This window comes from Tursiops truncatus, chromosome 2 (assembly GCF_011762595.2).
Source record: "Tursiops truncatus isolate mTurTru1 chromosome 2, mTurTru1.mat.Y, whole genome shotgun sequence".
Classification (NCBI taxonomy): Eukaryota; Metazoa; Chordata; class Mammalia; order Artiodactyla; family Delphinidae; genus Tursiops; species Tursiops truncatus.
This window is the reverse complement of record NC_047035.1, coordinates 67,610,405-67,625,014: the sequence shown is the minus strand read 5'-3', so window position 1 is coordinate 67,625,014 and position 14,610 is coordinate 67,610,405. Positions and strand designations below refer to the sequence as shown.

Genomic DNA, 14,610 nt, shown 5'->3' with positions numbered 1-14,610 from the left:
TAAAAGGAAAATGAACAACCCAATTTTTAAAAGGGTAAAAGATTTGAATAAAGATTTGACTAAAAAAGATACACGGGTGACAAATAAGTTCAGTGTCAACAATCATTAGAAAAATACAACTAAAACCATAGTGAGATACCTCTATACATCTATTAAAATGTCTAAAATTTAAAATATTGATCCTGCCAACATCTGGCAAGGATGCAGAAGAACTAGAACTCTCATGTATTGCTGGTAGGAATGTAAAATGGTACACCCACTTTGGAAAACAGTATCTCTGTTCCTTAAAATGTTAAACACAAACCCATTATATGCTCCAGCCATTCTACTCTTAGGTGTTTACTGAAGATAAATGAAAGCATATACGTTCATTGTACATGAATATTTATAGCAGCTCTTTGTCATAGCCCAAAACTGGAAACAACCCAAATGTCTATCAACAGGTGAATTGAATGAACAAATTATGGTATATCTATACAATGGGATATTCTACAATTAAAAATAAGATACTATTAATACATACAGTATGTATTATTGGATGAATCTCATAGTAATTGCACTGAGTGAAAGATGAATCGATGAATCTCAGAGTAATTACACTGAGTGAAAGAAGCCACACACACAAAAAAAATACATAATCTATAATTGCATTTACATAAAATTCATTAAAATGCAAGCTAATCTATAGTGACAGAAAGCAGGACATAGAGAATTGTGTTGGAGGGCCAAAAGGAAAGAAGTACATTGAGAAAATTTCCTTGGGTGATGAATGATATGTTCAGTGTTTGGATTGTGTTCATGGTTTCATGGGTATATACATATATTAAAACTTAACAGATTCTGTGTATTGTATGTCATTATACCTCAATAAAAGTGAAAAATTCAAACAAGGCTTAGTGGTCATCTATTTCAGGTCTTTTACAGATAAGAAAACAGATTTTAATTAAGTCATTGAGAAAGCCAAAGACTAATTTTGGTAATGTGGATTTTTGGCATTGTGTTTTAAGTGCCATAGAATATTAAGAAACAGAATATGCTACATAATTTGTGAGTGGGTAAACCTGGGAGTTTTTTACAGACTTTTCCCTTATAGGAATATGCGGTAGGTTAAATGCAGAGAGTAGAAGCAGAGTTGAGATGAACAGTCAAATGTTTAAAATAAAAGGAGAGGACAGATGCATTCCTTACTTTTTTAAATAGATTTCTCACATTTTATTTATTTATTTATACCTTGACTTGTTCTACAGAATTTGAGGTCACTTACAATGACAACACATAGACTAGCAGAATAGAGAATGATTCATGAGCACCAGGGATATACAAATCAAAGTAGAAAGTAAAAAATCAAACATAGCCCTTATAATTCCTCAGTCCTGTAGCACCCACTTTCCAAAGTCCTTCACGAACCTCCTGTGGAACTAGGATTTTCAAGATAGAAGGAACCGTGGGACAGAGTTTTTAGTAGATTCCACAAATTAGTGAGGTTTCTTCCTTGGTGAAATAAGGTTAAAAATAAAATTTACTGTATCCCCCTCTTGGAGATTCATAATGCAGTATAATATACACATTTTATTTTGTTTTTTAAAATTTATTTATTTTTGGTTGCATTGGATCTTCGTTGCTGCACGCGAGCTTTCTCTAGTTGTGGCAAGCGGGGGCTACTCTTCATTGCATAGCATGGGCTTCTTATTGTGGTGGCTTCTCTTGTTGCGCAGCATGGGCTCTAGACGCGCGGACTTCAGTAGTTGTGGCTCACGGGCTCTAGAGCACAGGCTCAGTAGTTATGGCACGTGGGCTTAGTTGCTCCACGGCACGTAGGATCTTCCCAGACCAGGGCTCAAGCCGGTGTCCCCTGCATTGGCAGGTGGATTCTTAACCACTGCGCCACCAGGGAAGCCCAATATATGCATTTTAAAAACTTATTTAGCCAATATTTCTCAAACTCCGTTGACTTTGGAACACCTCTAGGGATTGTTTCTTATAACCAACTCTGAGAACTAGCATTCTGCAGAACATGTTTTGTGAAATATTCTTCATTTAATCAGTGAAGAAAATAAGAAAAGAAAAGGTTAAATGTTCCCTAGTTAATGGCAGAGTTGGAACTCAAACCTGGAACTTTTTGTATTTTGTCTTGTTATCTCTTTACCATACCATTTATCATTGTTATTCAGTTTCAGTCTGGTTCAGTTTATCAAGTAAAGTCAAGAAATGTTTCATTTAAAGAAATGCCTTAAAGAATTTTGCATTCTTTTACCTGACTCCTTCTGATACTGCCATTTTTGCTTTCTTTTCTCTATACTTATCGATCACCTACAATGTACAGTTCCGTAGATGGTTCTTATTTTAATCGAGTGAAAATATTTACACCCTGATTGTTATGTGAGTACTAGAGTACCTTTAGAAAACATGTATTTTAAGATACTATGTAAATGAACGTGTTTTTACTACAGTGCCTTATAGAGTGCTTTACACTTCACAAATATTTTATTATCAAACGTAGCATCCTCAGATTATGATTGTTGGCTGAAAAATATGAACATATGATGTATTTTTTTCCTTTTAAAGAGAACAAACTTCTTTTGTGCACTTGTATATCAGATAATTTAACATAATAGATATGTTCTCTCATTCTGCAGAGGAACACGAATCTCAGAGTTACTGAGTACATGACTTGAGACCAACTGCCAGAGCCTGAACTTGAACTTTGGCTTTTGACTTTTAAATCCCGTACTCTGTCTACCGTGCTGTAGTTCCTTAAAACATAATCACCAAAAATGTAATGAGAATGGTTTTGCTCTTTTATAATCCCTTTAGAGTAACCATGGGTTCAAAAGTAATGTAAACAAGCAAAAATTAGAAGTAGGGAACCCCAGTTGTCTTATTAAAATATTTGACCATTCCATGTGTTTATTCATTCATTTTAAAAATACTCAGTTGGCCTAGTCTTTTATGTCCATGAATGCTTAAATAGGAAATGAAAATTTAGTGAACTTTTAAATTGTTTCATAAAACAAGTATACTTTTTAAAATAACGGATTTGTTTTAAAGGTCAGTTATGTTGAAATACCAATAAATACCTCAAGAAAAATTCCATGCTAGGGTTACTTATTGACTAGTAGCGAACATGAATACATACAAATATATGTATGTATTATATACTTTGTGTATTCATTGTCAGTGTAAGACTACACTCCTAAAGCTATCTTTTTTTTGAAGCACATGCAAAATCATATCTCTGTTGTTTTCCTTTGGTTTGAGTTATTTTATATAATATCTATGGAGAAGTAAAAGTGAAAGGTGTTATTATTCAAAGCTACACAAATCTTCCCAAGGTATTGCAAACACTCTTTATTAAATGTGCCCCTTTCTTTTGTTTTACATTAGATGCATGTCTTTTTTGGCTTTAGTTTTTTTTTAATTAATAGACTATTTTTTTAGAGCAGTTTTATGTTTGCAGGAAAATGAGTGAAAAGTACAGAGGATTTCCATGTATCTTCTTACCCACCTGTCCCCAGTTTCCCCTGTTATTAATCTCTTGCATTAATGTGGTACATTTGTTACAATTGATAAGCCAATATTAATACATTATTAATACCAACTAAAGTCTGTAGTTACATTAGGGTTCACTCTTTGTGTTGTACATTCTGTGGGTTTTGACAAGTGTATAATGACATGTATCCATCATTACAATATCATACTGTTCAACTGCTCTAAAATCACCTGTGCTCCACCTGTGTATCCATTCTTCCCTCCCCCCAAATCCCTGACAACCACTGATTTTTTACTGTCTCCACAGTATTGTTTTCCAGAATATCAGATAGTTGGAATCATACAGTATGTAACTTTTTCAGAGTAGTTTCTTTTATTTAGTAAAATGCATTTAAGACCGTTCTGTGTCTTTTCATGACTTAATAGCTCATTTCTTTTTATTGCTAATTAATATTCCATTGTCTGGATGTACCATAGTTTATTTATTCATTCAGTTATTGAAGGGCATCTTGGTTGCTCCCAACTCTTGGCATTTTTGAATAAAGCTGCTATAAACACCCATGTGATGGTTTTGGGGTGGACATAAGTTTTCAGCTCCTTCCGGTAAATATCTAAGAGCATGATTGCTGGATCATATGGCCAGAGTATGTTTAGAATTGTAAAAAACTGCCAACTGCCAAACTGTCTTCCAAGGTGGCTGTACCATTTTGCCTTCCCATCAGCAGTGAATGAGAGCTCCTGTTGCTTCATATCTTCACCAGCATCTGGTGTTGCCAGTGTTGGATTTTAGTCATTCTGATAGGTATGTAGTGTGTCTTTTTTTTATATATGATGTCCTGTTTTTTGTACATACTTTATTTTTATTGAAGTATAGTTGATTTATATACAATGTCATTTTAGTTTCATGTGTACAGCACAGTGATTCAGTTATATACACACTGTTTTTCAGATTCTTTTCCCTTATAGGTTATTACATGTACATACTTTTATTATTTACTTAATTTTATTTATTTATTTATTTTATTTTTGGCCGCTCCGCAGCAGCATGCGGGATCTTAGTTCCCCGACCAGGGATCGAACCCACGCCCCGTGCATTGGAAGGGTGGGGTCTTAACCACTGGACTGCCAGGGAAGTCCCAAGTGTGTCTTATTTTAATTTGCATTTTTCTGATGTCATACAGTGTGAAGCATCTTTTCATACACTTACTTGCCATCTGCCTATCTTCTTTCGTGAAACGTCTGTTCAGGTCTTTGGCCCATTTTTAAATTGTATTTTGTTTTATTAGTGCTGAATTTTAGGAGTTCTTTGTATTTGCTGGGGGGGCGATTAGAATCCCTTAATGGATGTGTCTTTGCAGTTATCTTATCCCAGTCTATGGCTTGTCTTCTCATTCTCTTGGTAATATCTTTCACAGAACAGAGGCCTCTAATTTTAATCAAGTCCATCTTTTTAATTATTTCTTTCATGGATCGTGCCTTTGGTGTTCTATCTAAAAAGTCATCACTATATCCAGGTCATCTAAATTTTCTCCTGGTATCTTTTAGGAGTTTTAGTTTTGCATTTACATTTAGGTCTGTGATCCATTTTGAGTCAATTTTTCTGAAAGGTGTTGGGTATGTCATATTTTTTTTGCATGTGGATGTCCAGTTGTTCCTTCACCATTTGTTGAAAAGACTTTCCTCCTCCATTGAATTGCATTTGCGCTTCTGTCAAAGATTAGTCAACTGTATTTGTGTGAGTCTGTTTCTGTAGTATCATTGATATATTTGTCTGGGTTTTTTTCACAAACACCACACTGTCTTAATTATTGCAACTTTTAAGTTAAGTATTAAAATCAGGTGTTGTCAGTCCTCCATCCTTTTTTTTTTCCTCCTTCAATAATGTGTTGACTATTCTGGGTCTTTCCTGTCTCCATATAAACCTTAGAATGAGTTTGTCAATATCCACCAAATAACCTGCTGAGATTTTGACTGGAATTGTGTTGAATCTATAGATCAAGTGGGAAGAACTGACATCTTGACAATAATGAGTCTGCCTATTCATAAATAAGAACTATCTCTTCATTTATTTTTTGAGTACTAATGAAAATGGTATTTCCTTTAATATCAAAGTTCAATTGTCCATTGCTAGTATATTGGAAACCGGTTGACTTGTGTACATTAACCTTGTGTCCTACAATCTTGCTATAATCACTTATTAGTTCCAGGAGATTTTTTGGTGTTTCTTTGGGATTTTCTACATAGACAGTAGTGTCATCTGCAAACAAAGACAGCTTTATTCTTCCTTCCCAATCTGTCTGCTTTTTATTTCCTTTTCTTGTTTATTGCATTAGCTAGGACTTCTAGTACAAGGTTGAGTAGGAGTGTGAGAGGGAACATCTTTACCTTGTTCCTGATCTTAGCAAGAAAACATCTAGTTCGTTTGCATTGTATTTTCTGGAAGAGATTGTAGAGATTTGGAATGATTTCTTTCTTAAATATTTGGTAGAATTCACTAGTAACTCACCTAGACCTGATGCTTTCTATTTTGGAAAGCTATTCATTATTGATCAATTTCTTTAATAATATAGGCCTATTCATTCCATAAGTGAGTTTTGATAGATTGTGTCTTTCAAGGAATTGGTTCATTTCATCTAGGTTATCAAGTTTATGAGCACAGAGTTGTTTAAAATATTTTTATTATCCTTTTAATGTCATGGGATCAGTAATGATGGCCCCTCTTTCATTTCTGATACTATTTATGTCTTCTCTTCTTTATTCTTAGTTAACCTGGCTAGAAGTTTACCAATTTGATTGATCATTTCAAAGAACCAGCTTTTGGTTCCAGTGATTTTTCTCTAGTGATTTCTTGTTTTTAATTTCATTGATTTCTGCTCTGATTTTTATCATTTCTTTTCTTCTGTTTACTTGTATTTAATTTGCTGTTCTTTTCCTGGGTATATCTTTTGAGAGTTCAACACATTAGTGAGATAAAACTAAATGCTTCTGAGAGTTATGATAAAATAAGACATAATAGTTTACAGGTGCCATATAAACCTCTGTTTTCTCCAGAAATATTATAGATAAAGCACTTTTTTGTATTTCATTATAATAAGGTTGCTAATATTAGTATTTTAATATTTGTCATCTATGAAGATCATTTCATATACATTTAAAATTTCTTATTACATAGATCATTTTTGTTAGAATTTAAATTTTTTAGTAGGAGTCAATATATAAGATAAATTTATAGATTAAATAAACTTGTTTTCTTATTCTAAAACAGATTTAAGTCAGCTTCCACGAATAGCACATACAGCAAAAATCATGAAGTAGAAACTCACAATTGTTTCTATATAGTTATAATTATAATTCTCAAGTTTGGCTTTGAATTTTCTGGCAACCACAGTAAAGAGATACAATTAAATTCTTGAAAATTTTCTCAGAAAGAATTTGTTTTTTATTCTAAGCAAAGTGTTCCTTAATATTGTGTTACAAAAGACATTGTTCATATTGGGCATTATCTAGAGTAAATTTAGTGATGTAACAATGCAATATTTTAATATCAGTTACTGTCATGGATTTTACATGGCAACTTAATGAACGTTAAGGGCATAATATTAAAATATAATTCATTGAGAGCAGTTTTATGAGTGACCAATGTAATAAAGTCTAAGTTTATACCATTCTAGTGTTTTTTTTCTTACACTAAGAATAGAATTTTTAGTATCTAAAGTGGAAGTATTTTGCATTCTTTAAATAATGTAATAATATTACTTTTTTAAATTGGCTGGATTTAGATAGCAGAGAAGTTGAGGTTACACCTTCTGATTTGGGCCCGGAATGCTAGAAAGTCAGTGTTCTTGGTAGAGAGAAAAATGCATATATTTGGAAATGAGATAACTAACTAGTAAGGTTGATAACCTATTGTAGAAATTGAAGATCCTAATCAGGTTCCTCACCTTGACAGTATACTGTCCCATCTCTGCACAGAAGTGAGGTAGAAGTATAATGATGAATTTTATTCAAGATTTCTAAGTCACTGTGGCATATGAGCAAATGTTCCAGAATAAATATTTTCAGCCAGCTGTGCTATAGAACACCTTAAATATTTTCATGGAACATCCAGTTTTAGTGCAACATAATTTTTCACGTTAGCAAACCCATATAAATCCACTGGCATGAAATGCAGCAAAAAATACACCTAAATAACTAAAAATATATTAACATGCTATTGTGTTATATTATGAAAGGCAATTGAGTTTTAGAGAATTCCAGTCATCTTGCGGGGCACAAGCCATAAAGTAATGAACAAATAGCTTAGTATAATCTAGACTTTATACTCTAGTGACATACAGACCACAGACTATTATAATACAGCATACAGAGGCCACTCACCTGGAGGAAGAATTATCCAAAACAGCCTTGAATGATGATAGGAACTGCACATTTAAAAAAGAAAGTAGAAACAAGAAAAGGCTAGAGTATAAAGGATCTTCAACTTCAGATTAGGTTATATCCTAAAAGTATAGTTCTAAGTTCATTTTAGCTTAAGGATATACTTTCCTATAGACATTAACATGGCAGATAGGTCCCTGTCCTACAAACCCTATTTAATTCATAATCTGGAATGTTTCAAATGTTGTGTTGCAGCAAAGAAGAGTTTATCATACCCTCTCTGTCCTGTAAGAAGTACTGGTAGAAGAATATTGGGATTCTTAGTAGTGAAAGGAAGTAATAACTGTCTAATCCCTTCTTGTCTTTACTTTTACTGCTGACTAGGGAATAGAACTGGCGCTTGGAGAAGAAGGAAGGCCAAGAAATACCACTCTAGTCTTTGTCATCACCTCAGTCTATGACTGAGGCTGTAGCTAGCAGTGAATAGGGAGTCCAAGAATGGTGGTGCCTGTAGCTAGGATAAACAGAGGAATGGTAAAAGAGAAGGAAAAAAATCCCCCGCAGTTGTAGGAAGGAAAAAGGAATTCCTTTCATGTCCTGTATGGGTCATCAATAAATCTTCCTACGCAATGGGTTCTCAAAAGGCAAGAAATGCATACTACTTACACATCCCGAATGACTTGAGGGTTTTTAGAAGTGTCCCTTCTTTTGTTCTTTTTAAACCCAGTAGACTATTGGCTGTCACCAGTCAAAAAATGCCATACCCACAGACATATACATAACACTTTATTTCAAATTAACAAAATTATAAACACAGTTACAGGTAAATGACAATTCAGTACATTTAGTTGGATAATATATATAAAATGCATATATGTGTGGTTAATTTGATGTGAATGTTGACACAGTGCACTGAGAAATGAAAAACATGCTGATTGTCCACTGATAACTCTGAAATTGGGAGAAAAACACTAGAATTTTTTTTTTTTAAATCAGATTCTTCTCTTAGCTCTTCTAAAGGGATTTTTAGGAAATTCATAGCTCTCAGAGTTTATATTCACTAGATATAATTTGTATTCCATATATAGTCCTTTATTTTTCTGTAATATTCCCTTCTTGATAATTTATTCTTGATATTTATTGAAGCTACCAAAAATCTGTTTATTATCTTGACCTTGTTATTTTGTTTTATATTTTTAATTTGTCTATTTTCCATGTAACTCTTGTTATCCAATTTTTGTCCTCCTTTGAATCCATATTGTAGAAGAATAATGGATCTTTGGGACAGAAGTTGTTTCTCTTAGTATTTTCCCTTATTTCAAGAAAGTGAAAAAGGACCGACCTATAGATATTATGTCTCTGGACAAAGTAACCTTTTACCACATATATGTAAATTATGTGTATTACCAAAAAAACCCCAAATATATACTAATTGACACATATACTTTCTTCCATAAAGCATATACAAAGGAAGCAATAAGTTGTTCTTGAGGAAAATGTAATTTTCCCTACTCTTTATCTGTGGTGTACATTGGAGTCTGACCTGGATTTGAATCTCAACTCTCTACTACTTCTACTCTGGTAACCTTGAATAAATTTATGTTTCTTTGTGTCTGTTTCTTCATCTTTAAAACGGAACTAATAATTCCTAGCTCATAGTGTTATCTGGAGAATTAAATGAGATAGTCTAAGTTTGTAGTTTTTAAACACTGTTCTCTGGTACCCTAGAGCTCAATAGAGACATTTAATGGGTCACTTGTATCTTTATGTTTAGGGTTCTACAGAAGATTTGGTTTGAGAAAGAGGGTCCTGAGGTTCTCTGTTTAAAAACATTTGAGGGCTTCCCTGGTGGCACAGTGGTTGAGAGTCTGCCTGCCGATGCAGGGGACACGGGTTCGTGCCCTGGTCCGGGAAGATCCCACATGCCGCGGAGCGACTAGGCCCGTGAGCCATGGCCGCTGAGCCTGTGCGTCCAGAGCCTGTGCTCCACGACGGGAGAGGCCACAACAGTGAGAGGCCCGCATACCGCAAAAAAAAAAAAAAAAAAAAAAAAATGTTTGAAAGCCACAGCTGTAAGTAAAGTGCCTTGCACATAATAGATACTGAACAGATACTAGTTCTTTCATGTAGGTTAGAAAATCTCCACTCCTTTCTCTCCCACATGAGGCTCCCTTCCAATCAGTATATTGAAATGCTATGTTGTTTTTCTTTAACTCCTTTATTGAGATATAATTCACATACCATACAATTCACCTATTTAAAGTGTACAATTTAGTGGTTTTTAGTATATTCACAGAGTTATGCAGCCATAATCACAATGCAATTTTAGAACATTATCATCACCTTCAAAAGAAACTCTACCCATTAGCAGTCGAATTAACTTGTTTTTGAATTGTTTCCATTGTTAATTAGAAGTTAAACTAGGGGTAAGTTAACACATCAAGAAGAGCAAAATGAATCTAATGTCTGTACCTCCATAAGTCAGTGAACCATGTTTCTTCATTGATTTATGTAGGTACAGACATTAGATTCCATTATGGCATTTAGCCTACTTAATTTTATGTATTAAGTCACTAAAGACTTGATTCTTTACAGTTTTCACTTCTAGAAGTTCATTTATCTACTTTTATAACTTTTAAAGATGAGTACTTGATCTGTATATCCTGATCTTAGCTTAGACATTCAACAAATATTTTATCAAGTACTTGTTATGAGCCAGGTGCTGTGTTAGACTCCTAGGGTTAAACAATTAATTAGACACACTTTAAGGAGTTCACAGTTTTAGAAGAGTAACAGGTAAACCAAAGACAGTAATGTGGTGTGACTATTATTATGGAGAAGTGTACAGAGTGCTGTCAGTACACACTTAAGGGATTAATAAATTCTCCCAGTGAAGAAGATTGGGGGAGGGGCAGGAAAGGGAAAGAACAGAGACTGAAGAGTTACAGAGACGCTGCAAAGAGGCTGGACCTTGAAAAATGAGTAGAATTCACTGGGCAGGTAATGGAGGAGAAATACATTCTAAAAAAGCTAAGAGTATATAACCCAAGCCTAATCCTTGAGGATTAAAAGCATACATTACGTTTAATGAAAGTCAGTGAGTTAATTGATGTGACTAGAGGGAACTGAACCTAGTGAATAGTGATGAAACAGAAAAGTTGGCTGGAGCAGATTGTGAGGGCCCAAAAGTCAGCCTAACACCTTATTTTATCACCTTCCCCCTTCCATTCCTAGCTTTACTCTACAGATAATTAGCCTTTCCCAATCTAATATTTATGTTAACATAGTTCCTACTACTATTATCCTAGTTCCCCAGGAGTTATCTTTGACTTTTTTCACTAGCTTCCTTCCCATATACATTCTCATGTTAATTATTAAGTATCTGTCTCTTCCTTTCCATTCACACAGTCACCACCATTTTCTCTTTCTTAGGATCTCCTTTCTATTTCTTTTGTTCATTTTTGATATTACATTTTCCCATTCCTAGGACTTTACCTCTCATCTACTTCGTTATTCAAAGTAGCTTTATACAGTAGTTAAAATGGTTCCTGTATCAGGGAATCTGAAGAGTATGAAGAGCCATTTATAAAAAGGAAAACTCTGACAGAGTTTATTAACTCTTATCTAGACTTCACTAATAAGGAAGTTCTCCATGTACTGGTTATATCGAGTGAAAACAAGGGACAGAAGAGTATAGTATATTACCTTTTGTGGCAGAAAGCAGAGGGATCTTAGGGTATAGATACTATTTGCATAGAGAAAGTGAAAAACTATAGGAGAAATAAAGAATATCCAAAGAAGCAGGTGGAAATTGGGTGGAAAAGGACAGGAGTGAAGACAGGTCTCAATGTATTTACCTTTTCATGTTGTTTGGATTTTCAAACGGAATATTTCATCTGTTTAAAGCTCTGGCCTTGTGTGCCACTGCAGGGGAGTGGGATTGAGGGACTCTGGTTGATTGCCTGTTGCCTCATATATGAAATCACTCCTGAGTCTGCCACTCAGATCTGTCCACTCTGATTATGCCTTGGTATGATCCCTTTAACTGAAATGAACTCTGTCTATCCATGTCCCCAAACCACTTTCAAAACAATTCAGAACTCATCGCTTCCTTCTCCACAATTGGTTAATTATTTCATTCTATCATCTGAACTTAATATATTTATTTATATTCTATATTTACATTTTGGTTCTTTGTTGGTATCTCATAAGTATTCTCATTTATTTCATGAATGGTTTCTACTTAGATTGGTAATACCTTCAGTAGTAAAGCATGTTCTTTTCTCTCTTGTCTTATTTGAAGCATAATTTAATAGATACTCAGTAATTTTTATTTACCTCGGATTATCCTAACATGTTAATTTCATTTGGATAATTTTAATCAATGAATTTTAAATTAGAAAAGCTGCCATACAGAAAAACTAAGTTTGACTACTTTTCCATTATCTAAACTTCAAAGTATTAAGTAGGAAAATATTTTATTTAAAAACCATTGAAAATAATTAGGGTAACTTTCTGGTTAAGATGAAAATATCTGAATTTACTCACTAAAAAAGTAAACGTAGCACGACCACTTGATATTAATTTGCATGGAATACAGTGTTATTTGTATGCTAGTTACTAATTAATACAATAATTGAGATTTGTGTGGTTTTTTGTCTTTGCTAATATATGACATGCAGAGTTAGTTCTGAATTTATAAGTAAAATATGATAAATATAATAGTCAATCTATCTTTTTTTTATATTAACAATGTCAAAAGTAAGAAACTTTAAATTCTACTAGGAAATGAACATTTGTTTTTCAAATTGATCATAGAAACTTGTAAGCTGAGGGTCCTTTAGTATGTTTTTATTACTTGATGTATTCTAATCAGACACTTATTTTGAAACAGGCAAGAAAATTGGATGTATATTTTGAATATGAAGAAAAAATAATGAGCAAAACTACTCTGGATAAATCGCTTCTAGATATAATATCAGACCCTGATGGTATGTACCATGAATTTGAGGTTAATGTAAGTTTTACTTCTGATGAATCCAGCATTTTCAATATGAGTAAAATCTGAATAGAATCATTGTTTTTCTCACAATCTTTGCTATTAATGAGATAATTAAATGAGCTATTTCCTGTTGAGAAATTTGTAGCATAGCAGTTACTAAGGTAGAAAAATCATTTACATTTTATTTTATTGAACTTTTCTTTGATGGTATGTAAGTGCTTTTTTGGGGAGAGGGAGGTATTTAAGCACTTTTTATATTCATTGTTTAAAGTGATACATTTGAAGCTCAGTTTCTGCTGGCTCCAGGAAGACTTGAAGGTAAAATATTCAAAGCCAGCATCTCTAAGTGATGCAGTTTCTAATTACTTTGGTTTCACCCTAAAGAGTTTCCTAAAACGATGTATCTAAAACTGAATTTTGTTTTAAATATTTAGAGAATTCACTTTTTTTTAAACACCTTTATTGGAGTATAATTGCTTTACAATGGTGTGTTAGTTTCTGCTTTATAACAAAATGAATCAGCTGTACATATACATATATCCCCATATCTCCTCCCCCTTGCGTCTCCCTCCCACCTTCCCTATCCCACCCCTCTAGGTGGTCACAAAGCACTGAGCTCATCTCCCTGTGCTATGCGGCTGCTTCCCAATAACTATCTACTTTACATTGGTTAGTATACATAAGTCCATGCCACTCTCTCACTTTCTCCCAGCTTACCCTTCCCCCACCCCGTGTCCTCAAGTCCATTCTCTACGTCTGCGTCTTTATTCCTGTCCTGCCTCTAGGTTCTTCAGAACGTTTTTTTTTTTTTAGATTCCATATATATGTGTTAGCATACAGTATTTATTTTTCTCTTTCTGACTTACTTCACTCTGTATGACAGTCTCTAGGTCCCTCCACCTCACTACAGATAACTCAGTTTCATTTCTTTTTATGGCTAATATTCCATTGTGTATATGTGCCACATCTTCTTTATCCATTCATCTGTTGATGGACACTTAGGTTGCTTCCACGTCCTGGCTATTGTAAGTAGAGCTGCAATGAACATGGTGGTACATGACTTTTTTTTTTTTTTTTCATATATGGCCTTTATTATGTTGAGGTAGTTTCCCTCTATGCCCACTTTCTGGAGAGTTTTTATCATAAATGGGTGTTGAATTTTGTCAAAAGCTTTTTCTACATCTATTGAGATGATCATATGGTTTTTCTTCCTCAATTTGTTAATATGGTGTATCACATTGATGATTTGCGTATATTGAAGAATCTTTGCATCCCTGGGATAAATCCCACTTGATCATGGTGTATGATCCTTTTAATGTGTTGTTGGATTCTGTTTGCTAGTATTTTGTTGAGGATTTTTGCATCTATATTCATCAGTGATATTGGTCTGTAATTTTCTTTTTTTGTAGTATCTTTGTCTGGTTTTGGTATCAGGGTGATGGTGGCCTTGTAGAATGAGTTTGGGAGTTCCTTCCTCTGCAATTTTTTGGAAGAGTGTGAGAAGGATGGGTGTTAGCTCTTCTCTAAATATTTGATAGAATTCACCTGTGAAGCCGTCTGGCTTTTGTTTCTTGGATGATTTCTTGCATCTTCTCGATCTTTGCCTCCATTCTTTTTCTGAGGTCCTGGATCATCTTCACTGTCATTATTCTGAATTCTTTTTCTGGAAGATTGCCTATCTCCATTTCATTTAGTTGTTTTTCTGGTGTTTTATCTTGTTCCTTCATCTGGTACATAGCCCT

General features: G+C 34.0%; 1 protein-coding gene across 3 annotated transcripts in view; it reads left to right on the top strand.

Annotated features, from left to right (window-relative positions):
* Positions 1–14,610, top strand: part of SCFD1 (sec1 family domain containing 1) — a 144,575-nt gene that overhangs the window by 78,258 nt on the left and 51,707 nt on the right. For all 3 annotated transcript variants that reach the window (XM_019924096.3, XM_073800592.1, XM_033851218.2), the window contains one exon: positions 12,761–12,857. In XM_019924096.3, the coding sequence (XP_019779655.3) occupies positions 12,761–12,857 (97 nt within the window). The remainder of the gene's footprint in view (positions 1–12,760; positions 12,858–14,610) is intronic.